The sequence below is a fragment of the Calonectris borealis genome, chromosome 15, assembly GCF_964195595.1.
Source record: "Calonectris borealis chromosome 15, bCalBor7.hap1.2, whole genome shotgun sequence".
Taxonomy (NCBI): domain Eukaryota; kingdom Metazoa; phylum Chordata; class Aves; order Procellariiformes; family Procellariidae; genus Calonectris; species Calonectris borealis.
The window spans coordinates 4271288-4299073 of record NC_134326.1 but is presented as its reverse complement, the minus strand read 5'-3'; the positions used below and the strand labels follow the sequence as shown (position 1 = coordinate 4299073).

Below are 27786 nucleotides of genomic sequence, written 5' to 3'. Positions count from 1 at the left end.
CCCGCGGCTGCTCGCCGCAGCCCTTCCCGAACAAATTGCATCACAAAACTAACAGCCAGGTGGGACTTCTTAAACAGACTGTTCTGTCCTTAAAAAACAAAGCATGAGCATTCACAGCAGTTTCTTTCCCACCTCTTCTGAATACCAGCTCGCTCATTCGAAAAATAAAGAGGTACGCGTGCTCGTGAAGCCCTAAGGGACTGAATTGCTCGTGACACCTTAAGAGACTGAATTACTCTAGCCTTTTTTTCTTTTTTTTGTTTTAATCATGAACACATCCACCCTTCGACAACATTCCCATTTGCAAGATGTAATGAACTGGCACAACGGACTGCTCACCAATTCCCAAATCGGAGCAGGCACGCCTTGCCACCGAGAGCCGGCAGTCTGAGACCTGCAAAGCTCCCGCTACTGTCGAAAAGAGCTGCTGCTCAGAGCACCCCAAAACTTAAGTCTGAGGAGGCTCCATCAGACCCAGCACCGACCACCGCTGGGAAACATCCAGGGCACTTCCCGAGCTGTGCACCCCACAGCTCGATACCTGCTTTCCAGAGATGCTCTAGAGAAGCTCGCGTTTCTAACAAGAAACCCAAGGATTCAAGGTGAAAGAGTCCACTTGACTGAACATAAAGAAGGTAAATCTGGTGGCAGTAGGAGAGAGAACCTGGAAAAACATGCCGTGGCCAAGCACAACGCTCTCCTTTTTTGTTCGCAGCTCTTTGTTCTAGCAAAACTTCAGGGTTAGCCCCAGATCAGGTGAGGACAGGTCTCAGTAATTACTTGAAGGTCGTCAGTTGTACGTGACACTGGGCAAACCGTGGCTGCGCAGCCAGAGCCGTGAGCTGCCAGCAGCGGGGAGGAACGGAGCCCTCCCCTGCTCCGCACGCCCCAAAGCGCTGCCGGTTTTGGATGCAGAAGCCTGGTGCCTCAGTTTACCTTTGGTCTCTTCAAGGCGGAGATTTGGCTGTGGAAGAGGCACCTTTCCTTTTGGCGGGGGCTCTGCGGGAGGGATGCGTCAGCTCACGAGCAGCCTTTGCTACCGAGGTGGCTCCGCGGGCACCCCACGATGTCCTCTGGCCAAAAGGGCAGGCACCACCTCTTTGCCCATTGCCCGCCTGGCCGAGAGGCTCGTCCGGCAGAGCCAAAGCCCTGGTCCCTGGCTCACCCGCTCCTCCGACATGGAAGTGCCAGCCCGTCTTGGTGGAAGACTTACAGAAAAAAAAGCAAGCTTTTCTTCTGAGCATGTTGTGTTCAGAAATTAAAAATAAAACCTTCAAAGGGCTCCTTCAAAGGAAAAAAAAGGAGGAAAAGAAAATACAAAATTTTCGACTGTGGAAAAAAAAATAGTCAAGAGATACAAACGCATCTCACTTTATTTGCACTGGCCTGTGCCAAGGAAAAGATGAAATTGCGATTCTTTAAATCGTTCAGACAAGGAAAGCTGTTTCTACTTCAGCCCGAGACCCATCTCCAGATAAAAAAAGGGGCCACCCGGCCAGGGGCTGCCTCGCCGCCCCGGCTAGCGGAGGCTGGGCCGGTTCCTGGCACGAGGCCGCCCAGCTGCCCCGTTTGCGCTGCCGGGCGCGAGGGAAGCCGTTCCCGCTCTGACACACCTTGCGCGAGCGTGCCGGAGCCCGGCAACGGCCGCCTGCGCGGCGGATCCACGAACACGTAGCGGGAACGTTTCGCAGCTTGTCCTCCACGTCTCCCCGGAGCGGGCGCTCGCCCCCATCCATCTTCTCCTCCTGGCGCACGCGGCCGCTGCTGTTCGTGGAGCCTTTCCAGCAAGTACCAAGAATAAACCTCCAAAAATATACACCCCTCGCGCTTCTCCAGAAGGGAAAGTTGCTGTTTCCGATCCTCCTGGAGGCTTTTGACTTGTGCAGGCAGCGGCTCCGCGTTGCAGCCGAGCAGCTCCTGGAAGAGGCGAGCTGCGGCTGGCGCCGGCGGGCAGGGGCTTGGGCCCGGGTGAGGCGGGGGGGCCAAGCGCAGGGACCCACCGCCTCGGTGCTGTGGCCGCCAGAGATGCGCGGCCGTGCCGCCGTCCCCGGCAGGCCGGGGCAGAGCTTGGCCACGTAATTTTGCTGTTGGAAGGTGCGAGAGGGCGCTGGGGGAGGAGGTGGCACTTTGCTGGGATGAGGGCACGGCGGGGGCCCAGGCAGGGTGGATTTCAGGGGTGCAGGAGCTCAGAAAGACAGAGGGCAACCCCGACCCATGGGGACAAAAGGAACGCTCCTTGGAAAAGAGGCAGGAAAGCTCCTGCCATGGAGATGGGGAAAGGGGCCGGGACAAGATGGTCCCCGACACGATTAACAGCCCCGTGCAGCTGGCAGGGAGCACCCGCGCTTGGAAACCAGCTCAAAGCACGGGGACACCAACGCCTGCGCTGGACCAGAGCAGTCGGTCACACGTCCTGGTCCCCTATAGCCTCCTGAGCCCTCGGAGCACTCAGCACCAGCCTTCCTGTTGCCATCCCCTGGCCCGTTTAGGTCCCAGTTACTAGCCAACAGCCAACAGCCACACGCTGCCTCAGCCATGAAGGGCTTGAGGGTGAAACAACGTTTTGCCCCCAGCAGCTCTGGTCTGTGGGCCAGGGGACCCGCGCTGCCACCTCCTTCCCCTGCCCCGCACACTGCTGGCCCGCAGCTCCCTCGCTCCGAGCACCTCCATGACTGTTTCCAGCTGATCCCCGGAACAGTTTCTAAAGCTTTCCTCGTACAGCCTGTACAAGTAACAGATGCGAGGTCCCTTCTAGGAGCTGGGCCATGCTGAGCCACGGCTTTTGGAGGACACCCACCGCATCCCCTCGCTGCTCCCCAAAACCCCTCTGTGCCACTTGCTGGGGTTTCGGCGCCGCACCCCGTCCTCTGCAGCGGGGCCAACAGCTCTGCTCAGCGCCCGCCCTCTCCGGTAGGCACCTGGTTTGCTGTTATCTTTTAATCGATCATCTGTCATTTTCTTACCTCTGTAATTAAGACGGGAGCATCCAACGGCACACGGCCTCTGCAATGCGTGGCCGGGGTGGGTTTGGAGGTGCAGAGCCACAGCAGAGCAAGAGCACCCCTACACGGTGCCCCGCAGCCCGACCCCTCCTCCCCACAGCCCCCAGCTGCTTCGAGGGTGGCACGGACTCCGGCGCGGGGCACCGGGGCTCGGTGCTCCTGCCCGGCACCAGCAACAACGCTCGGCAGCGGGGAAGGGACGGGTCCCCAACACCATCCCGCGGGCAGGGTGGGAAGGGGTTTGCAGCAGATGCTGGGGCTGAGCGAGAGGCCCCGCTGCCTGCAGCAGAGCCACGGCGTGCAGCCAGCTCACAGCGTTGAGCCCCCATTGCCACGAACAGCACGACGAAACCTGAAAATCCCTCAGCCCGGCCGCAAGCTCAGCGGTTGCCTGGCTCAGCTCAGTAGGACGAGCAGCGCGTCGCCCCCACGCTCAGCTCCTGCTCTGCCTGCCCGGGCAGCCAGGGGCAGCTGGGGGGGACCGTCTCCATCCCCCCAACCTCTCCCAAGCTCTGCCCGAGCGGCTGCCTTGACCCACACCAACCCCTGGGCTCTCAAAGTCGCAGCCCTTCAGCCCAGAGTAGACTTAAACCAGCAAGACCATGAATGCATGAGCTCAAAAATAGGAACAAGTGAGAAACCAGCCACCAAAGCCCCCCTGGGGAGTTTGGGGTTACAGGCGTGCTGGAAGCACGTTGGACCTGCACACAGGAGGGCTCCAAGGGAGGTTCACCTCTGCACATTGAAGGAAGTTTGCTCTACCCTTACCCAAATAATTTTGCTCTCACCAGGACACTCCCAGCCCCAGCAGGGTCATCCCCGCTCCCCCAAAGGGCAGAGGGGTGAGACCTGCTGGTGCTTTTGGCACAGGAAGGTTTTGTAATGCTCCCTGCGCGCGTGCCTGCACGCTTCGCTGTAAAGCTTAGGGAAGAAAGGCCAGCAGGTCATTCCAGGTGCTTCCTTAATTCAGCCCACGAGATGACAGACCCTTCAAAATAGGTATTCGTAACAGGGCAAGTGCTTCCAGAGTCACCTCGCTGCCGACAATCAACTCCTGCTCTGTTAGAAGTGGCATTCGTACTCACGCAGTGCCATGTCTGCTACCCTGCTGTAGCATAAAAGCAACGGCACTGAGCCAACTTGGAGTAAAACATCTCAAGAAGGGAGGAAGGAGGCACCACATGGGTGCTGGGCTGAGCTCCCGGTGGGTCCAGGCTCCCAGCCTGGCTGAGAGCACCAGAGCTCCGGGCAGAGAACAGGAGCAGGGGTGCAGAGCTTGGCAAACAGTTCGCCTTGGAGGAAATCATTAGCTGTAACAGGATTTCTAAGAAAGTCTTTAGTTTGCAAAACTTTGTTATGACTTACGGCTGTCCCTAGACTACTCAAGACAAGGTTGTACCTCCTACCTTACCTGTTGTAAGCAGGCAGCTTAAGGAGCCGTTCGTACACACGTAGCCAGAAAGATCCGTTCCAGAAACACGTGTTACCTCCCCTCCGGCTTCCACGAGGAGCTGGAAAGGCGTCAGAACAGGTCTGTTATCTTCACACCAGATTAAAAACCTGATTAAAAGCTCCCAGTTCCAGCCTAGCGACGAGGTTTGGTGTCTGCCCAGCGTGAGCTGCAGGACCGTGCTGGGCAGCCTCCGCAGCCGAGCCAGGCAAGGGCAAACGCCTGAAGCCCGTTCCCTGGGCAGGAGACCTGGCACGACCAGCCTCCACAGAAATACGACCAGACTCACACAGGACAGGAAAGCAAGGTGTTCCTCCGCATCCAAGTGCTCCCTGCACCCACTGGTCCCTGCTGGTTATCCTGGCTTTGCACGGGTTCCCACGGCCGCCCCCCGGCTCCTTCCCACAGCCGGCAGTCCGGCTCTCACTCCCCGCTCGGGTCTTCTCCATCTCACAGCTGCTCCGGAAAAAAAAAAAAATAAAAAGCTTCTGGAAACAGTGAGGAGCAGAGGTAAATGAAGAGCAGGCATCTGGGAAGGAAAACCATGCTGCAGCAGAGGAGCAAAAGTCAAGCAAAAACTCAGCCCTGGAGTGCTCAGCTCTGCCCCGCCGAGGAGAAAGCTCCGGGCTGGACGGTTTGTAACATCAGGCCTGAACACCTCCTGCTCAGCCCACAAACACCCAGCCTGCTGCTCTCCTCCCACCGCCTCCTGCCATCACACTTTCCATTGATTAATTTGACTGAAGTGCATTTGTGCCCAATTAAGCTCATCAACACAGTTCGGACCCAACAGCCAGCCCAGGCGGAGCCGATCCGGCAGCAGGGCCGCTGCGAGCTGCCACCTCGCGGTGCTGACCCGGTGGAAAAGCCGAGGTGACCTCCCGGCACGCAGTGACACGCGACGCCAACCCACCCTGGCAGTGACAGACGAGCAGCCGCCTCCCGAGGGTGAGGGATGGGGCAGGAGAACCACGCGCCGGTGGGAACACCAGAGCCAGGGCAGCCACGGACACCAAACCTTCTTGCCAGAGAGTCACAGCTCAAGTACAACAGCCCAGCCCTCTGCAGCGTATCTGCAGATACGAGTTCTAAAAGAATCTCATAAATATAATTTGTTGTTCTCTGTCGAGCGCTTGTCCCCTCCAATCCTCCCTACAACCGGTGCCACCGCGGTGCCGAAGCACGCGAGCCCACCGCTGCGCCGGTGAGCCGGCACACAGCACGCGTCCGGGCAGAGACAGCCGCCTGATCAAAACATCGCTCCCCCAACGCCGGGCACTGAGGGACCTCACACATCACCTCCTTCCTACGCGCAATCCCCTTCCCATCGCCCGGTTACCAAAAGCCATCAGCAGTTGGGACCGACAGCAGCCCGGGGTCCCCCAGCTCCCCCCGAGAGCATCAGGGAACACCACACGGCGAAGCCACGTGCTGCTGCGACGCCGAAAGGTCAAACGCAGCCCGCCGCGGGGTTATCGGCCAGGGCTACCTCCTGCCTTGCAACCTGAGAACACTCCTCGGCCTCTCCCGAACCAGTCCCCAGATCCACCCTCCTCCCCTCACAGGTCACATCGTGCCCAGGACACCTTCAGGGAGAGGGAAGAGTCGAAAGGGGCCCCAGACCACCCCAGGGTGGGTGGGAGCACCCGGCAGAGAGGTGCCTCCACAACCAGACTATGAAGTTCTCCGGTGGGAATTAACAGATGACTGTTAAAGAGGCTACAACTGCAAGGAAAAACCCCAACAAAGCAACCAAAACCAAAGGCCACCCAGGTAAGACGGAATTTTAAAGTTTGACCTCAAAGTTTATACTCCAGATTTTAGCAGATAGATCACAGAGCTTTTACGGCTTGTTTGGCTAACGATATTCAGCACAACATTCACAGCCCCTTTACATAGCTCAGCAAGGCTTCACGTTTTACAACGCGCTTCTAGCAGAAAATACATGAGCTTTTACTCGCTTCCCTCTTACTGACGTGCAGCTACAGCCGGAGCAGCAGCAAAGCTGCTTTGAAAATTATTATCCAGTGTCAGAGTGGGCCAAGAAGAATAAAGTAATCTACACGAGAGAGACATTTTGAAGACTGAATTTGCCAATACTTAGCCAGAACTTCGTTCATATTCTTAGCACAGAGTTCATAGCACCTTTAAAAACATTTCAGGTTAGTGCTCCCAACACACACCTTACCAAAACCAACACTTTCAAGAGAAGATCGCTGGTGAGCCCCATGGTCGGCATACAAAGTCGGGTCAACCACAACGATTTAAGACGAGATTTTCACCCCCCGCTGCCCTCATACCTGGACCTTGACAAGCAGCAAGATCCTGGCCAGTCCCCTTCTGCTAAGGGCAGGCGGGAGCAGCAGAGGACCTGCACGGTCAGTCACTTCTGTCTGACCGTTCAGAAATGAACTGGAGCGACTCGTGAACCACGCAGCAGCAGCAGCTCCTCCAATTGTTCAAAAGCGAACTTAACTCGCAAATAAAACTACTGACAGAAGACCAGGGGATAAAAGGCGAAGATGAGAACTTTGAATCACTTATTCTCACTAGTCACTGCACATTAGCTAAAGAAAAACCAAGAAAAAGTTTTTCCTGAGACGGAGCTAGCACTGGAAGACCCTTTACCTGCACAGGGCTCAGGGCATGTACACGGATTGCTTCCGCAGCCAAGGAAATGGTAGTATTTTAAAAATTCTATCTGCATTCTTGATGAAGTACGAAAAAATTCTTCTTGTGACGTTTCTGCTGATGCGTGACACGGAAGCGCTGCAGCAAAGCAGAGGGGTTGGGTTCCTCCGAGATGGGTGAAGCAGCTCAGCTCTGTTTTTCACCGCGTCCTCCCCGAGTATGCACCGTAACAAACCGGGGGGTAAAAAACCATCTCAGAACTGCACCAGCCCTGCCAAAGCCATGCAGCTGGGCCACGGCAGGCGCCTTTTGGATTCGGAATGCTTTGGCCCGCTGGCCACGTGCCTTACGCTGGGCGCTGCCGAGTGACCGGGGAAAGGCGCCCACCGGGTTAGTGCCGCCGGCACCAGCGCCCAACACGCCCCGAAGGGGAACGCTTACCAACACGAGAGTTGTTGAGCTGGCTTGCATTAGCTAATGCATAATGCCGACGTTTGTTTAGATGATGTTACTTATCCATTTATTCGACAAATTAAGTTCAAACTTTTTTTTATTAAGCACATTCCACAGTACAAAGCTTTAGATCATGAACGATATCTGTACAATTTAACAGTTTCAAGAAGCTGTTCATACACCAACTTTCCAAACAGATAATTGGCAAACATAATTACAAGTTAGAATTAGACTATCCCAGTGCTTTGAAACATTAATATAGCAGTAATGTACAGTTGCTCAATTATGGTTAGCAAAACAAGTCCAGAGTGCAGCCAGGATCACTACCATTAATCCCAGGAGTCAAGTTCCTTGGGTGCCAATCACAAAAGTCCACTGCTATGTTACACAAAGCACAAAGAAGTTTAGACTGCATGTTCAAATACCATTATCTCCCAAGGAAAAACATGAATTTAAATCTTACACATGCATTTTTTAAAAAGGACTCCGTTCTTCGGAAACAAATACCTTTTTCTTCAGGGCTGCGACAGATTTTCCTTTTTAAACAGTTTAATATTAAAGCTATTAGATGAGAAGGGTAAAGTAAGACACTTTCACGAACTACTGTCAAGCTTACCAAAAAGCGATCTTATGGACGCTTAGGAGCGTGTTTTTCATCTTCTGTACTTCATCACATTCGGTCATCTCGATGAAATAAATATTGTTGTAGTAACACGTAAATGGGAGTTTAACTTAAACACTGATCCCAACACCTCTCTCAATGTGAAGGGTGAAGAGGAGAAAACCTTAAGTCGCGCTTCTGTAACGGTTCGGTAACGCCTTGACGTACGCTTTCTCTGAATTCGCTTGACACAGAAACGATGCGTCTAACCGCGGCCGTTCCGCAGGAACGCGGGAGCGATCCCTCGGCAGTCGGACATCCCCTGACCCTTCTGATTGCAAAAGGGAAAAATGCAAACCCAAGAAAGTGCTGCCAGAGGACAAAACACACGGCGTACAAACGATCAAAGGAATGACAATGCACTTCTGTGCCAGCACGCACCTTCCCCAGGAAAACAGGCGGATTTCACGCTGAGCTCGACTGAAGCATTAAAGAAAAGCCACCGACAGGCGTAGTCACACATGGCTAATGCAGATAAAATATTCATGTTTGCATTTATCCATGTCTTATCCTGACAGAAGAAAAATGCAGTAGCGTTTATATGACCACATAAATTAGAAGGGAGACTATGACAACATAAAAAGAAACTACTGAGACTTCCTAATGAAAGCATGCTAACGAAGAGGAACCATGACCAGGACATCGCAACATGGTCACAGCCGATAGCTACGGAAAAGAAAACTAGCACGGTAATTAGCATGGTAATCAGCATTGACTTGAAGGGACCTCCACTCCACCGTAAGGAAGTGTTACAAATCAAACATAAATAAATTTAACTTTGGCCCATGGCATCTTCTCCATTGAGCAGCCAAACTAATGCTAAGGAAGGACATCAGCAGGCGTTTGTGAGGACCTACTGGTGTTAAAAGAAACGTCTGTAAATACTGCGGCACAAAAATATAAGATACAGAACATAAATTAAACATTTTTTAATTTTTAAAAAGTTTAGAAATTACATTTTAAAATATGTAGTTCCCATTAAAAAAATCCTAATGAATACTGAAAACCTCCTTTTGCAGAGAAAATGTCTAGGTAACTCGTATTAACCCCTACAGTGCCAGTAGTTAGAACATCCTGCTGCCAAGTGCTACCACATTTTGTGTTAGTGTGTAGTGTCAGGAAATCCTGACTCCTAGCACCCGGAGTTACACTGTTATGTACATTATATCTACATGCTTATACAGTATTTGAAATGAGGCAAGCACACATGGAAAGGTTTTACTATACCGAACATTAGGAAGCGCAGGACGGCTGTAGTACAGAGCACAGTTAAAAGGAAAAGACAGTGCTATACAACTAGTTTCGATAACCTAGCCTGAATTACAGGTAATCTTTAATTTAAAAGAAATTATTGGTGCAGAAACAAGTAAACTGTAATTCCAAAAATATTACTGAGCAATTCAGAAATATTTCTAAGAGTCCAACGTACACTCCTATCAAACAAAACAGGCTCTGAATCTGTCATGAGAGTAAAGTCTAAAGGACAATGGTGACTTCGAAAGCAAAGCTCTGTACATTCTGGGTATGTGTTTGGCACCCAAATTTCATTGGAGAATGTTTTTTCTTTAAAGTCAGACAAAAGTGCAAAGCAATATAAATTAGGCCAAGTCCTTTCTTGACTTCTGATTTATTTCTGAAAAACAAGCCATCAGAGTTCAGTTTCTACGGACAATTTACATGTGAAGCTTTGGATTTCTCATTGCAGGGAAGGATAGGCTTCTGAAATTCATCTACTCGAAGTCAGTGAATTTGTAGTAAATTCAAAGACGACCACTGAGAGCAGGAAAGATTAAGAAATTTAGATATAGAATTGTGCTGCTTTGCATCTACACAGCATCTAGAACCAATTCTGACTTTAGCTGTCAATCAACATCTTCAGGCATGTAGTAGCCAAAAATCCAGTAGTTCAAGACTGTGAAACCCTGAAAAAGACAAAAGACAAGCTGAACTGACAGAAGATACAAATCAAAAAGCAACATTTGGAGACATCTGGAGGAGGTTAGGCCCACACCATCTTTTGCACTCCAGGCTGAAAATAAAAGGGCAAAATACCTGCGAGGAGTGCAACACTTAGGCGACACGTTAAGGGGGTGCTCGCCATTAAATACTTCCCTCTGTGTAGAAGTCCTTCCTTGAGGGAGAGATGCAGCTCCACAGGACATTGCCTTCGTTGTAGAACATGCTCTGAATTCAGCTGAAGAGCAAGATTCTCAATGGCACTAGTGCTTGGGGGCTCACCTAAAGCTTGGCAGTTTTCTCATGTGTAGAAGAATCAGAAACCCTCTTGGGAGCTAACAGGTGAACCACCAGCTAGTCTCGCTAAACGCTGAACGCTATTTACTGAAACAGTGACCTACATACAACTGCGAGAAAATTTTCCTTTCTTTTTCACATTGCAGAGGAGCAAGCTTTGCACAGGATACAAAGTTCAGTTGCTTTAATAGATGGGGTTTTAAGAAAACAGACAAAAAACTCAAGTGATTTTATATTTCAGTTACCTTTTCCAGCCACATGACTCCATTATTAGCTCGGAGCCAGTGCAAATTCTTAGTGGAATTAAATCCAAACTTTGATTTTACCTGCCACTTCCCAAAAATCATTTTATGGACTACGGAGAACTACCCTCTTCTGATATGAAATTCCCATGAAAGGTTAAAACATCTTTAGGCACTTCCCCTTGACTTCCCTTCCCCCAGCCCAAGGCCTAGTGCTTAATGTAAGAATATTAGACTATCATATGGTAACAATTTTTATCATGTTACAATAAACAACAGGAATTCAACAGAACGCAATAAAACTCTCGCAGCCAACTGCCAGGACTGTCAAAAATGATCCGCTTTGAAGAGACATAACATTGCAAGCCTTGTAAAAAAGTGTACAGGGCTGCTTCAAAATTCAGAAAACTATAATGTTTGAAAGCATATAAAACTATTTCATTAAATGTCATAATGAAATATTAGCTGTTTGACCATAATTTTATGTAAATTTATGGGTTTTGGATTCTGAAGTCAGACAAACGTGTAAAAAAGTGACATCACAGCATCTCTCCTATATAGGAAACAATTATTGAGGGACTGTCATTACCAACCCCAACAACTCCCAGGATACGGAGGTCTGCGTGGTTTAAGTTGCGCGTCATGGGACAAGTCAGACATAAGCTGTGCAAAACTGTCAAGTGTGCAGAATTTGAACGGAAGAACACACTGCCAAAGGCATTTCATATTTCACTGACAAATCTCAATGACAGTGGGTCTTGTGGGCCACACGTGGCAGGAGAGGACAGTAAGGCACCAGCACATTGCTGGTCAAGCGAATTGATATAAATTTTATTCAACTCCTAATTTCTTTTGTGCTTAAGACATGCTATGTATAGCTTTTTCCATGAATCAAAACTAATAAAAGAAGCTTGCCAAATATACTTCTGTAATTTTTTTTAAAAACAAAGCAACAGAAAAAATTTGTCAATCTCAAATTATCTTATAAGTTAACAGAAGAAAGTACTGGTGTATGAACTGGCAGATAGATGGAGATAGTTCCTAAAACTATTGTCGTCTTCTCACACAGCCTGTTCTACATGCCTGAAAAGGCAAGGGAAAAAAAAATAGAATTATTCAGGACGAGAAAAAAGGTTTCAATAGAGAGGGAAAACCATTCAACCTCAACAAGCCCTGAAGTTTCCACAGCAGCAGTTCACCTGGTATGGACCCAGGTGGCAGTATCTCTATCTTAAAAGGAGCAGGACAAAGTCCCTAAGGATGTTACCACCAAGCTTCCCACACCAGGGATACAAGTATGTCACCCCGGATCAAACAAGATAATTTTGAAGTGGAAGTCACAGGTAAGCAGAGCTGGAGGACCTGGCTCTTTGGGTAGTTTCAGGATTTACCTCCCAGAAAGTTGTGTCTTTAGCCACTTCCCCACCTCGTACAAACATTGAGTTTAGGAGTTGAGCCTTTTCAGATTTCTGTCGTCTTACTGCAGGCAGCATAAGGAAGTCCATGAGTTTTACTAAACAACCTTTGCAGCAGTGTTCTTAAAATGTGATTTTAAGAGAAAGTTCCATTAACTGCTGATTCTGCACACTAGTTTATCATCATAGCATAAGACTTCTTCCTTAATCATGGGCCTAATTATATTAAGTAATTACAGGTTCAGAAAGACAGGCAACTCAGTCTAGCAATGGCCAGCTTTTTGCTTTGATCCCCTGTGAAACGTAACGAGCCAACAGATCTTAGTATCATATCCAGAGAGGACATTAAATTGGCTTTTTTTAAAATGAGTAGGAGTTCAGTTAGTAGGAAAGGCAACCAACGCTTTCCTGAGGAACGCTTACAGGTGAAAAAAACCTAACTTTTAAGAACCACCATCTCAAAGCAGCAAAGCATGCCTTCACAAGGGAAGGTATTTCCTAGCAAGAGATCCTACAGAAAGAGTGGAAAAACCTGAGGAACTCATTGCCACAGCAAGGATAAACACATACAGATAGATAATAAAAATCCTTGCTTACAGGAAGACAGGGAAAGCTTTCCCCACAATGTTTAAGCAAACTACTAATTATCTACTTCAAATAAAATAAATCCTTCCTGTTGGGGCAATGTTTCTCCTAAGTTCTCTTGCTGCAGTGTCTCCACTTCCTTGGAGGCATGCAGGCTCAGCACTGGAGAAAGGGGTGACTGCTCTGCTCTGGTAAGGCAACTTCTCTGTTTCCAAGTCCCAGCATTCACAGCTATTTATAGTTCGAAGTGCAATCGTTGGCAGCAACATAGATGACATAAGGAGAAGAATCCACTGTTCTAACAAACAGATCTACAGCGGAGCTTTTACCCACCGTGCTTCGAGAACTAAGTGAAGCTGACTTGCAGAAAAAGGACACAAAATAGGCGAAGTTCATGTGCACCCTTTCTGACAGCTCGAGGTTGTCATACTGTCTCACACGATGTCATTTTTAGTTCTGAAAGCTTTCCCTACTATTTGTGGTTATCACAGAACTGCTCATTTCTGATAAGCATTTGTCCAAAGATCATACATTCAGTTTACTAGAAATGCATGACAATGCTCATTACAAAGCTTCACATAGTGAGCAGATGCATCAAGAACTCTAAAAGGCTCTGACTTCACAGGGTATCTGGAATACCTGAGCAATACACCAAGTCTCCTCCATCTCCAAGAACATTGTGAATACGTAATAACTTTCCATATAATATCTGAAGTACACAATTATAAACAAGAGGGATTATATTATAGAAGGGGGTAAGATAACATGACATGACAAGTTTTGTAAGCTGAAGCACGACCAAAGACTAAATAGTGAAAGAAGTGGCATAAGGAGGTTTTATTTTCTCAAGGAAAACATCAGTTTGTTGTTTTAACCAAGCCAACCTGCAAACAGAGTGGTAATTTCACGTATTTATAATACGTCCAATAAAGAGAGGGAGACTTACCCTCCGAGGGTAGTAAAGTGCAGACTGTTATCTGGAGATGTAAGTGTATGTTCTAGATGGAGAGCGGGTCTCATTCTGGGCACTGGGTGGCACGTTTAAGAAATCCCAAATCAGAATTGTATCGTCATGGGAACTACTAATGATCTGAAATTCATCAAACTGGAGTCTAAAGACACGTCCTGAATGTTCCTGTGAGTAATACGAAATCAGTTAGCAAGGCAAGAAGAGGGTAACACTTCATTACATTTGTACTCACACGTGTATCTGGACACAGAACGGTGTATTCAAACTCTGGTGTGCTGGTTAAGAAACCCTTAGTTATAATTTCAGTCGAGTTTAAGAAAAGCTGATTTCATACGTAAGCTTTTTTCAGCAAAAGAAATGGCTTCCAAATCCAGTGCTTGTGAACCCCGAGTCTCCCCTGGAGGGGCCAGCCGCAGAGGCTGAGATTATTAAAGAGGAAAGCAGCCTATCAATCAAGCAGCAGCAATTTAGAAGATTGGCTGGCACTGACAATCTGCCAGGGCTCCTTCTCTTACATAGCATTTGCATTCATCACTGCTGCTAACTCCATTTTTGTGTAGCACTAACACACCACATCACAGCTTCATCTAGGACACGCTGTTGAAAGGACCATTACGGCTCGCCTGCTAGTCAAGACAGACTGTGTTCAAACGCTGCCATAAGAAAGGGAGCCGGAGGAGTACATGCTCTGTCAGCTCTTTCGAGAAATCTCAAAATGGCACCAAGAGGCCCAGAAAAGGTTCTCCTCTTCATCCTGCTTATCCATTTTTAATAAATTTAAAAGGAGTACACTACTTTTATTAGAGAACTAACCATAGCTGTCAGCCTGATCTCCAAACTATAACCTGAGCTGCAGTATACCCACAGAAGGGAAAGAATCAACTTTCAGTAAAACTAAATACACCGCATTCACATGGAATAAAAGAATAGATAAATCTCATCTCTATGCAAAAACTACTGAAAAGAAAGAAAAATTAGGAGCATTTCTGGCCATGTAAGCACTTCTTTAGGTGTGGGAAAGGCCAAGCACATGCTGAATACGCCAATTACCATCACACACAGGCAACAACTTTGGGTTGCTACTAGCTTGTCAAACTGACTCCTGAAGTAAAATTTCATGCACATTTCAGTGGAAAGAACAATGGACTCATTTCCCTAAATTCTTTTTAATTAAGTCTACTGTCATAAACCAAAACCCTCATTACAAAGACAAATGTAACTTAAGCAACAGCCTTAAATGTGATAGTCCCCTGAAGTGATTAGAGTTCCTGTGGTAATCCGTTCGACCCAACCTCCCTTCCCTCTTCACATCTCTTCCTTCCAAACTGAAAGGTTAGGAGAAAGGATTGGGAAAGGCTCACAAGATTCCTCCCCTCTTTTTAGTAAGAGGTAATTTAAAGCCAGCACTACAATGGTATTAGGGAAACACACCAATAACTAGAATTATTTGATACAGTGTCATGCTGATTTTTTTTTTTAAAGTATCTCAGAACCTCAAACTAGAAAAACTTGATCTTTCTTTTAAGCTCAGATCCAAATCATTCAGGATTTAACAATATATAATTTTTTTCTTTATTCTTAGAATAAGCAGCAGCCTAGGCTTTATAAAACATCCTGGGTTTTTCACCTATCCCACTATAATGTAATAAAATCCTCTCACTTACAAATAAAAGATTTCAGATAACCCCAAATAAATTAATTTTACATACCACTAACGTACGCAAGCATAATGTACTTGCTGGGGCACGAGGGTCAAGAGCAGCTTGCAAGTCCCAAACTTTAATTTTGCTATAAAGTAAAATAAGAAGGTCATTATGAAAGCATTGTTTCAAGTATAAGCACAGAAGAAACATCTAAAGCAAAGGAAAGCATGCCAGATTTTCCCTACAGCTAGTTTATCAAGATCAAGCAAAATGTTAGAATCTATCTTCACTAAAATACTAACGCTAAATCTCGTAAAAACAGATAGCTTTGTATTTCTTTTTAGCACCAAATACAGTTGATGTCTTTGTGATGGACCGAGTGTGTTGGTTATATGAAAGACAAATTGACTATGTATGCACAGGCCATTTTGGAACTGCAGAAGATCTCGAAAGCTCACAGCACTACTGATGAGGTACAAAGTTCCAGTGGGAATTAAGCTGGGACTGCCAGCCCCAGTGAGACGCTAAACCCAAATAAAAGGCTAGAGACAAACACGGTACAGGAACTGTTTTCAGTAACTCTACCATTCACTTGAAGTATAAATCAAGCAGAGAAAGAAATGGAGAAATTGGACATGGTCGTAAGCTGTCTTGAATCCACTACACGCTGAAAATACTGAGCAAGTCAGAAGCGCTAACAGTGGAGCTCCTGCCCTCAACCCAACAGAAACGGTCACTGAAGACTTCCAAGAGCCCCACAACATATATTTACACTCGCAATAAATGTTTTCAGTGCTGCTGTCTTATAAAAAAAGAAAGCCTAAACTACTCTAAGCACATAGGACCTGGCAAGGAGCAATTCCTGAGGGAAGAAAAAAAGGAATGTCACTTCAGCCAAACAAAAGTTTACTTTCTACACAAAAAGTCAGACTTGAGTGATAACACAATTTAGGAGTGTGCTAAAGAGCACCAGAAAAGCAGTTTCTCAGCTATTTAAAACTGCAGCCTGCTGCGTTAAAATGCTCAAGCAGAAGCTACTCAGTTAAATATTGATCCATTAATCAAAGCCGCCTACGACAAGGTGACCCACTTAGTGGATGAGGGAAAGGCTGTGGATGTTGTCTACCTAGACTTTAGTAAAGCCTTTGACACCGATTCCCACAGCATTCTCCTGGAGAAACATGCTGCTCACAGTTTGGATGGGTGTACTCTTTGCTGGCTAAAAAACTGGCTGGATGGCTGGGCCCAAAGACTTGTGGTGAATGGAGTTAAATCCAGTTGGCGGTGTTCTCCAGGGCTCAGTACTGGGGCCGGTCCTGTTCAATATCTTTATCAACGATCTGGATGAGGGGATCGAGTGCTCCCTCAGTCAGTTTGCAGATGACACCAAGCTGGGCGGGAATGTTGATCTGCTGGAGGGCAGGAAGGCTCTGCAGAGGGACCTGGACAGGCTGGATCGATGGGCCGAGGCCAACTGTATGAGGTTCAACAAGGCCAAGTGCCGGGTCCTGCACTTCGGCCACCACAACCCCAGGCAACGCTACAGGCTTGGGGAAGAGCGGCTGGAAAGCTGCCCGGAGGAAAAGGACCTGGGGGTGCTGGTCGACAGCCGGCTGAACATGAGCCGGCAGTGTGCCCAGGTGGCCAAGAAGGCCAACGGCATCCTGGCCTGTATCAGGAATGGTGTGGCCAGCAGGAGCAGGGAGGTGATCGTGCCCCTGTACTCGGCACTGGTGAGGCCGCACCTCGAACACTGTGTTCAGTTCTGGGCCCCTCACTACAAGAAGGACATGGAGGTGCTGGAGCGTGTCCAGAGGAGGGCAACGAAGCTGGTGAAGGGCCTGGAGCACAAGTCTGATGGGGAGCGGCTGAGGGAACTGGGGTTGTTTAGCCTGGAGCAGAGGAGGCTGAGGGGAGACCTCATAGTGCTCTACAGCTACCTGAAAGGAGGTGGGGGTTGGTCTCTCCTCCCAAGTTACAAGCGGTAGGTCAAGAGGAAATGGCCTCAAGTTGCACCAGGGGAGGTTTAGATCGGATATTAGGAAAAATTTCTTCACCAAAAGGGTTGTCAAGCATTGGAACAGGCTGCCCAGGGAAGTGGTTGAGTCCCCATCCCTGGAGGTATTTAAAAGACGTGTAGATGTGGTGCCTAGGGACATGGTTTAGTGATGGACTTGGCAGTGCTAGGTTAATGCTTGGACTCGATAATCTTAAAGGTCTTTTTCCAACCTAAACAATTCTATGATTCTATTCTATAAATCAGAAAAGAACCCTTACACAAGGGAACACAAGGCTCAATGGCTTTCAAAAGATGCTTTGCTGAGAAAGGCAAAAGTTTTTGAAATTGCTTTCAAAAACATACCCATCGTAGGCTCCACTAACAATCCTCTTATTGTCGAACCTGATGCATCGAACCAGTTCTTCATGGCCTTCTAATACTCTTAAACAGGCACCGCATTCAATGTCCCATAGCCTTAAGAGAAGAGAGGACAAAGTCTTTGAGTACTTCAGGTTCAGCACTGTCCCTTAGCCTCACATGCAGTGATTTAAGCACACTACTGAATGGTTTTCTGTGGGAGATATCACACAATTTGCTTAAAAAGGCATGAGAACCATGAGATGTTCCTTGAATGCAATTCACAGGTAAGTTTGTGTTGCAGCTGCAGTATATAAAATTAACCTAGTCATTCAAAATTACATACAAGTAAAGGCTGGATACATGTTGAGTTATCTTGGGAAACTTTAATACACTTTTTTCTATTCTGCATAAACCAATGATTAGAGGTTCAGAAAGTAATTAAGAAAACCAGTGACCAACCTCTTCCTCATCTCTCCAAGCAGAAGACAAGGTGATAAACTATGGCAATAGATCAGAAGATTTGTTTACCTTTGACATAAACCTCAATGTCCCACTTTTCCACAGGGATGTGATACGTTTACTCTCACACTGAGTTAAGTTTCATTCATACGTCACCTGCTCCAATAGCAAGACATGCCATGGATGTTTTGCACATGCAGCAGTGCAGGACAGCATCAAAGGTCGGGGAAATCCTATTTTCACATGTGCAAATGTACACTGTTACATACCGATAGCAGCTCGTGGGCACCCACCTAATGGTATTGTCTGAAGATCCACTGACAACTAGTCGATCCCTGTACTGGAGGCATGCAATGCCACGCTTGTGCCCATTTAGAGTACGAACAAACTCGCACGTACTTGTACTCCAGACCTGTGAAACATGGGATAAATGCCCCTCTGAGAATTATGCCCAAACAAGGTTTTTGGATTTCAATAGAAGCCGTTATGAATTCATAAACAGAAGACGTCTGAGGCTGACCTTTGCTGGACAGTGGAATGAAAACGCGCATAATATTTTTATGGGGAAAGAGTGGGTACATGGCATTAATGGAAGACTGGCGCCATGGGGACCTAGCAGTGACAAGAGCCACGAGCACCGCTACTGCACATCGAGTCAATGAGAAAAGTTGGGGGGTTGTATATAAAATATTTTCAGGTGGTAGAGACCTCCCCAAATGATTTGAAAAACTTGATTACACTTGAATCTTGATAAGTTAGTAATCATTTTTAAAAGTGGAAGTTATCACACACAACCCCCCCCCCCATTTTTTTACCACAGAAATTGCTAGCAATCTACTAGAAAGAGAAGGCCAAAACCGTGGCCTATAGAAGTTTGGTGGCTGCTTCTTTCTTAACATTAAATCATTCAATCAACTTTGCCCATTTTTAATGAACTGTAATTGAAGTTGTAACGTAGAGTATCCAGTGGCTCATTTTCCAACACAGAGTGCAGCAGGATCTTTGGCAGATATTTGGACATTAAACTGCCAAGAGCTTTTTGGCACAGTCTAAGGTAGCTCTGGTTCTAGAGAGGGAAGGGTGGAAACGTCTTTGTTATATTAATACACTCTGGGTAACTCAAATCTTCTGGTATGTAATAGTCTTCAAATACAGCCTCTTAATTCTTCAAACATGGCAAAGTCTGGTTGAGCTGCTGGGAAGGCGTGGTGAGGAAAGGCAACTGCTGATAAATTTCACGTCTGGAACAGGACTGCCAATTGAAATAAAAAATACCGCTTGGAAAAAAGGCACAAAATGTGCCACATTTAACAAACAAACCGATCTTGAGACTAGAGTTCAAACAGCAAATGGGCTTTACTTTTTTGCAATTGTATGACAGAAGCCACAAAAATGTTATGAGCCTAGTTATGCACACAAAGACATTAACAGCTAGCAAGAGGAAGCAGCTCGCCGAATGGTAAAGAAAAAGGCACAGAACTGCCTATGAGCACCTTGGCTATTCAGAGTTAAATAACTCAGAAGCTTTTCTGGCTTGGTAGGCATGCACACCTAGATCAGAGCTCTGCCAACTTACTTTAATGGTCCTGTCACCTGACGCTGACACAATATACTTGTCATCGAAGTCTACCACGTTAACGGCAGCACGATGGCCAACTAAGACACGGCGCAGGGTGATGTCAGTAGGTGATGCCATATCCCAAACAGCAATTGATCTGTCCTTTGAGCATGTCACCATTAAGCCGTTACTGAACCTCAAATGAAGCACTGCCTCGTTGTGATGAATCAACGTGTTCAGAACTTCACCTGTATTTACATCCCAAACTCTGCAAAAGAAAAGAATTTTAGTCCAAATGAAGGATGATAGCTATGCAGGGTATAAAGCGTGAACACGCACACATCTGCTACTGTCTCTAATGGAGAGCTCTCTGGTTGCTTAACACCTCTTAGGGCTTGGGGAAGGCAGGAAGACAGCAACTAGGGAAGTATCCTAGTTCATGTCTCGGACTCACAAGCAACAATTAACAGTAGCGAACAATTAGGCCAGGAAATGCCTAAGTTGGGACTTGGGCTAAGAGAAAGGGCTAAGAGAAAGGGCTAAGAGAAAGGGCTAAGAGAAAGGGCTAAGAGAAAGGGCTAAGAGAAAGGGCTAAGAGAAAGGGCTAAGAGAAAGGGCTAAGAGAAAGGGCTAAGAGAAAGGGCTAAGAGAAAGGGCTAAGAGAAAGGGCTAAGAGAAAGGGCTAAGAGAAAGGGCTAAGAGAAAGGGCTAAGAGAAAGGGCTAAGAGAAAGGGCTAAGAGAAAGGGCTAAGAGAAAGGGCTAAGAGAAAGGGCTAAGAGAAAGGGCTAAGAGAAAGGGCTAAGAGAAAGGGCTGCTTAACAATGACCACAATTCTATAACTCTTCCAGGATGACTAAAACCTGTATGATGTATAAATTGATGGAACAGACCAAAGCAAATACTATCCAATATGATTTTTTCAGTTTTACACCATTCATTCAGATTTAGCACACGCCAGTAGCAACTGGGATGTTATCACCCTCCAGGGCTACCCACTAGCTTACATGAAGTGAAAAATCACTACTTAATTTATACTACCTGATGGGTGTTATGATCAGTTCTTAATTTTTTAAAAGTTTTCTAGAGATTGACATTAGTATACCAATGCAAGACACCAGAAGGAGACAAGGCCCTTCCACTGAACTGTATCTGAGCATCTTTGTTGGACATCTACTGATCACTGAATTCATACAAGAATTTAAACTCCGTAACATTAAAATTGCTGTCAGGTAAGTGCTCCATATATACCAAGTATCCTTTCATTAATAGTCTTAATTAAGAGATGTCAGAAGGCAGTACAAGAAACCCTAAATTAGGAAATTATTGCATAGTTGGCCATCAGCCATTCTACAACTTCAGGATATGCCTTGAATCATGCAGGTCACATTCCTTCAAAATTCTTAACACTAAAAAAACGAGACTGAGATTTGGAAAAACATTTATTGAATGCGTTGCTTTGCCAAGTGTGAATATCTTGAATGTGATAATATATCACATTCATATGAGGGATGTTTTCTGATATTTGCAGATTATTGTAAATATGCCTAGTGCAAAAACTTAACACTCACCTCACTGTAGAATCCGAAGATCCAGTTACAATGACTCTTTCATCATACTGCAGACAAAGAACTGAGCCAGTATGTCCTGTTAATACTTTCAAACATTCCAAGCTTGTTTTGTCCCAAATCTGTTGAAAATAAGAAACATAAATGGCTCATGAAGAAGACAGATCCAAGACTTGAACATTGCCACAACAGAGAAGGAAGGAAGAAAACTGGAGATAGCAGAAAAAATCCATGGGCAGTTAGCCCGTCCAGTGAGCCTGTCCTCCCTTTTAGCTTCAGGAAGTCTCCTTGGTGCAAGTGTTTGACAGGACAGTGAAATAACCAATGATCACAAAAAGATAAAAAGGAAAGGAAATGTTTTGTGAAAGGAAATGCCATGGATGATTAGCATGAAAGCAACCCATTAGCATGAAAGCAAAATACTAGCAATGATAAGAGACACAACTAAGGACAGTGGCAAATGCAGTCTTCATTCATGTTATGCGGACTCTGACTTCACAAGCATTTCTTTGTAGTCAGCAGTATCAATCTCCTGGCTGGCAGTCCCCAAAGTTTCTAGAGCAAAGTGCAGGTGAGAACTTCGCAGGGTTACAGAAGACATCCCGTCCTCATAAACCCTGCACAGATAAACACTGTCCCATGAAGAGACAAGAGAAATCATCAAGGAGACACAAGCAGCTACCTTTCCAAGGCAGAATTACCCATTTACCTCTACGGAAAAGACTAAAAAAAGTGTTTACCTTAATGGAGTTATCTCGTAGGCCACTGATAATCTTTTCATCATCATACTGTAAACAGTAGACACCTTTGCTGTTTTCAGAGCGGCACTGAATTCTTTGCAAATTATGTCGCCCACATCGCCAGTTAGATTCTATAGTCTAACAAGAGGGGAAACAATCAGGAATTAGGCATGAGGCTGCATGCTTGAGCATGACTACTCCAACACATACACAGCAATCTTTCCACTTTTACATATGCCATCCTTAAATCTGAAGTAGATGAAACTTAAACGTATCTTTTCTCCCCCCCTAATAAAAATACACAAAACACAATGAATTAGAATTAGGACTTTTATAATTTGTCATGACAAAAGCTGTGTTTAGTAGTGAAAATCACGGTCAACTACCCTTAATGAGAATTTCCAAAGGAGCCATTAGAGAGATACATTTCATAACAATTCAGTTCCCCCCTATATTTACATGACCATCTGACATAAGCAGCAAAGATTAAACCAGGAGCTCGTATGGTGCCGTGTTCAGCCTCACCTGAGTAACTAACATTACAGAAGCGCTGAGTCCAACGGGAGGTTACGGGAGTTCTTGGACCTTTCCTTCCCCTACCCAGTCATTTCACCTATTAACTGTTGTTAGGCATCTTAGAAAGGGATTTTGAGATATGAAAGCCTCCTCTAAGAACCTTAAAGTCTGATAAAAATAAAACTGAACAGGGACTATAAGATTTTAAATAATCCAAACTTACTTTTTCCCCCCCCTTAAAATCTGTGGAAGTGTAATTCTCAACATCTTCATTCTGAGCGATATTTTTAAGGAAAGAGACCTGACACGCCTTAAAAAGCCGCAAACTATTTCATAGCAGAATCAGGATGACTTCCATGTTTTAATCAGCTTTATTACTTGTAAGACAACCAACGTTGGTTTCAAAGAAATGTAAAATTTTGGATAGGAAGTTTGTAACAACAATCATAAGAGAATCCCTGCACAGAACTGCAGGCCAACACCTGCAGTACCTAGACAGGCTGGGATGCTTTCCGTCTTAGAATCATAGTATAGGCACCAGAACAGGCTATTTATTTAGCTATTTCCCTGGGATTCCCCCCAAATACTGCATGGAAACCTGGGGAGAGGGTGATCGACTATCAGTTTGTTTGGAAAAGCGTATTATAACCAAATCCTAACTTTCAAAGCAATAGCAGGCACCTCCGCAGCTCCTCCAAGATTGGAAAACAACCGAAACGCTTATTAAAGACAAAAGTGCAGTGCTACTATGACGTCCCAATTCTAGGAAAACAAGTCTGCTCCAAGGGAAAACTCTAACCTACCACTTTGTTTTCCACACATTTGCTCCTTCAATTGTCTCCCATTATGAAATCTGCAGAGAATTATACACAGTCATAATACAAACCTGATGTGCCCCAGGAATCTGTCTAAATCATAAGTACTAAGAGATGCTTCTAGAGGAGCATGCTGACAAGTTATTCATCCCCTCTCATTCTCTTCCAATTTGGTGGGGAAGTTAATGAAATTAAGATAGCAAGTCATCTGTCAGTTTGTGATCAGCTTTTCTGGCCAGCTAGCACGCTGCTGATTGTCAGACTGGGAACCGGGCTTAAAACGTTCAAATCTGACACTGCGCTGGTTCAGCCTTGGACGCCTGCCTTGAAGGTAGCAGACTGCTCATTATGCTACTCGCTCAGCATGGGATGGAGGTTTTGAGGAGGAAGGACAGGCAATTCTCAAGCTTTATCTGAAGATTTATCACCTGGGCTAGGAGGGCAGAACTGCAACTCGTTAACTCCTTTGCTGCTACAGAGGTGACTCTCGGAAACAGGAGAGGATTTTAGACATTAATAGCACGAACCAATATAATTACAGATCTGAAGGCAAGATATTTAAAAATGCAATACTAACACTGAAGACACAGGAGAGAAAACATGACAGATCAGAGTTACCCAATTTAAATTGTTTTAGAAACCACGTATGTTCAGACATTCAACTCTAAGAAGTCTAAGGGAGAGTTTTACTCTTGGAAAGGTCTGAAATAAGCAGCTGCACATAACACACGCCGGATTACTCTAGCTGCTGAGTGCTCAAACACCATTTGAGCACTTTCACACTTCAGCTTCCTGCGACAGTGATTACCAATAGCTACAGAATACATTAAGAACACCGCAAATGAGAAATTTTGCTTGTAACAGTTTCCTAAACAAAACAGCAGTCAGTAAAAGTATGCTCACCAGACATTCAGGACACTAGCTGGCTTAATTCTTAGAAGTTCACTATAGGAAGCTACTTAATAAGCTCCCTGTGAGAAAATGTTGGCTTCAAATAAAAGAAACTAAAGTATTATTTATATCTATGTGAAGGCAGGATAAAGCAGTAAGTCATATGCAGGTGCACATTTTAATTCTGTGAATAGATGTCATTTCATTTAGACATTATACGGTGTGGCTACTGTGGGAAAATACTTCATGTTTTTCGAGAACTTGTAAAATCCCCTTACACTGCGTAAATTTTCAATATGCTGGGAAAGTAGCCACAATACACAGAGAATATACAGCAGCATTTCAATTGGCAATAGAGTGAAAACAGATGTGTACGTATAGAGAAATAACATTATTTTAGATGACTAAATACGGCTGGGTGGGTGGGCAACCTGGAGGACCCTCTGAAAAAGAACCTATTTAATACAATACTGGCAGCCACATTAAAGCTTCTTGCTATAGGAAATTTCTGGTTGTTACTGAATAGTGCAGTTAGTAAAAGTCTTCATCTGCAACCTCCTTCCAGGAGATATCTTAATAAACTGTGTATACACCGAGAAGGTAGGCATGCACGTACAAGGGGCGAGGGAGAAACTGCTATGTTTTACGGACTGTTACAAGCATCAGGGAGTCAATGCTGAAGAGACCCATGGTTTATTTGCATATTTATGGTACCACACCTAATACTAACATATGTAACACCCACCACTGTATTTTCTACAGATCCCCCTCAAAGACTCCCAAGATAACTGCCTCTAAACTTGGTTTTCACAATTAAAAGCGAGATGTTGCAGAACACTATCTCCTTAGTTCACACACGTAAAAAAAAGGTTTCTCACACTTTTCTAAAAGCTCACTAGAGCAATAGCAGCAAGCAGCTGACAAATGCTATATAACCAACAAAATCTGGACATAAAAGGGATAAAGACCAAGCACGAAGCCAAAGCATCTGCCACAGCAGGAGAGCCATTTGGCAACTGAAGAAATCCATAAATGGATAAAAAAGGCATTTAGAGAGAAAAGTACACATAGAAAATAGCCCAAGATGCAGAGGTATAGCCAAGCCTTGACCATGCCAGAATATATTCTCTGGTACAAAGATGCACAGTAAAAAAAAGATGCAATTCATGTGGATTAACAGTTGGAACATTTACTATACATTGGAAGTGTTAAGGATAATCTACTAGGAAAAGGGTTTTTTCCCCGTTTGATAATGTACACTGTGTTCAGCTCCTTGGCTAAAAATTGCATTTTTATCCTTGTGAATGTTATTGCAGAGTAAGTGGGTTTATCTTAATCCCATAAACCAAGGAGTTTCTGTTCCCTCCGAATACACAATTCTCCTGCAGGACAAATGGGGCAGAAAAAAGAAAAAGGAACCTACGCATCTGTTACATATGTAGGGATTTCTCCTGAAACATTAGGCATTTACGCCAGAGGCAGTTAAAATCCAAACCCTTGTTATTCACATGCTTTCTTCTAAGAGAAGAAGGAAAATCCTTCCTGACTCTGGCAGAGGACAGGCAAAAGCAAATGAACTTATGTCATCGGGGTGGAAAGGGCTTAATATTTCATTCATTATGAAGTTAAGAGGGTTTGATAAGCAAAGACAAAACGGCAGCTTGGCCATGGTACCAGGCTCCCTGCATCTTTGAGGTCTTTCCTCTGTCAGATTCTCTGAGGATGCTACAATCATTAGGGGGGCAAAAAAGCATCAAGCTCTTGCAGAAGGATACTGGTCCCCTAGATCCTGGCTTGAGTCTGGAATTCACTGTTGGGTCTCCAAGCTGCTGTTAGACAGTGAGGGCCAAAGAGCTTTTGTAGTCTCTATATCAGCCTGAAGAAGAAAGACTACGTGATGCTTATTACCTAGAAGACTTGAACAGTCCTCAAGAAGAATCTGCAGAGAGCTAGCTGTCCTGTCATTACCACAACAGCACAAAGCACAAGATTTCTGACCACACAGGGATGACTGCCTCACAGCAACAGATGACAAAATGTGCCAGCAGCAAAGCCTCCTTCCAAAGCACCCCATGGAGGGACAAAAACCCTGCAAGTAAAGAGCATCACCATCTTTCTTGTGAGTGTCATCACTTCTAAAACCCACTGGTAAAGAGCTAAGTGCTGGTGGTAGGCATGTAGCAGCAAAGACGGCTAAAAACTCAAAGACCACAAGAACTGGATCAGCACTGGGGCGGGTACTGTACATGAACAGCAATGAAATCTCTGTGCCAAAACAGCATGGCAGAAAAAGTACTTGCAATGCATCCAACATCCCCTTCATAAAACACCTCCTCCTCAGACCAGCTGCGTAACGGAAGTGATGAACAAGAAAATGATGTGGTCAGTAAGCTCTACAGAGCTTACATCTCAACGGAGTAGCTGAAGAGTTTTGGCTGAAGGCATGGTACACCTAATTACACGTTCACTGAGACTTGAGCGTATTGCCACCTGAGCCAGTAAACACGTCCTTGGAAGAAAGCAGCAGGGTATACAGATGCCCATACCAACATCTTGAACATAAATTGGCACTGCTGTTAGAAGAGAGAACACCAAGTGCTGCAAACCGTCCACCACCACACCTTGCCATTTATTATCCTACACTTACCATTAAGCATATTGCCTTCCCCTATTAATTCTCGTGCCCTATTCGATGAACAAGCTGAACCAACATGATTCATGCTACACTACAGGACTCAGAAGAGTGTGTAGATTTGGATTTTACTCTTTGAAACGTAGAAGGCAGCAGCTACACAACTGAGAGCTGCATGACACTGTGTCCCTCATATGAGAGCTGTTTAGTGTTTAAGTTAAAATTTATACACTACTGATCTGAAAACGTAGGCACTACTGCTTATCAAAAGAATTTGCGCTTTCCACTACCAAGAATTCTTCATATTTTAGATTATTCACAATTAAAGCTAAGTGAAAGTCCAGAAGAAAAGAGAAAGTTATATGGAAGAAGTTGTTGCCATGTTACATGGGAAGAGGTAGTAAACAGTACCATAGTAAACAAATGCAAGGAAGTAAACCTAAGCAAATATTAATTCAAAACAGCAATCAACTCATTTTTGGTATTTACTTCATTTCATGCAAACAGAAAAGCCAAGTAAGAATAAAAGCCACCTTCATGAAGAATCATAGAAGCAAGACTAACAAATAGAGAAATAGGGATTCGCTATACCCCACTAACATATAACATACGCTCATTTTTATACATGTGTAAGTATATATTTAAAATTCAGTGTGCATTTGTTTCGTAAAAGCAGAAAGGCCCACTTTCACAAAAAAAAAAGGGGGGGGCGGAGACGACACGACTTCCAATAACTGAAAAGTGGGTTTCTGGCTGGATTTATAAAAATCACAGGATACTCAGGCTATGTTTTGAGGAACAGTCCGAAATTAAAGCAAGGCCAAAAAGCTAGGAGTGTAGTACTGACAGCCACTCCACGTCTGAGCACTACATGGGCTTTCAGATCAGTCTGGGGTAAAATAGCATTTTTAGTATGAATTCCAAGACCAAAAGAAAAGCCATAAA

The 27786-nt window shown here is 45.4% G+C and overlaps 1 protein-coding gene across 7 annotated transcripts in view; it reads right to left on the bottom strand.

The window, feature by feature from the left end:
- Positions 1 to 7615: 7615 nt before the first annotated feature.
- Positions 7616 to 27786, bottom strand: part of FBXW11 (F-box and WD repeat domain containing 11) — a 78255-nt gene continuing 58084 nt past the window's right edge. For 5 of the 7 annotated variants that reach the window (XM_075164078.1, XM_075164077.1, XM_075164080.1 and 2 more), the window contains 8 exons: positions 21988 to 22125; positions 21251 to 21369; positions 19700 to 19949; positions 18417 to 18535; positions 17668 to 17778; positions 15372 to 15450; positions 13639 to 13827; positions 7616 to 10119 (listed from right to left, as the gene is read on the bottom strand). In XM_075164078.1, coding sequence (XP_075020179.1) covers positions 13666 to 13827; positions 15372 to 15450; positions 17668 to 17778; positions 18417 to 18535; positions 19700 to 19949; positions 21251 to 21369; positions 21988 to 22125 — 978 coding nt within the window. In that variant the 3' untranslated portion in view covers positions 7616 to 10119; positions 13639 to 13665. The remainder of the gene's footprint in view (positions 10120 to 13638; positions 13828 to 15371; positions 15451 to 17667; positions 17779 to 18416; positions 18536 to 19699; positions 19950 to 21250; positions 21370 to 21987; positions 22126 to 27786) is intronic. The other 2 variants (XR_012675881.1, XM_075164081.1) reach the window with 2 other exon arrangements.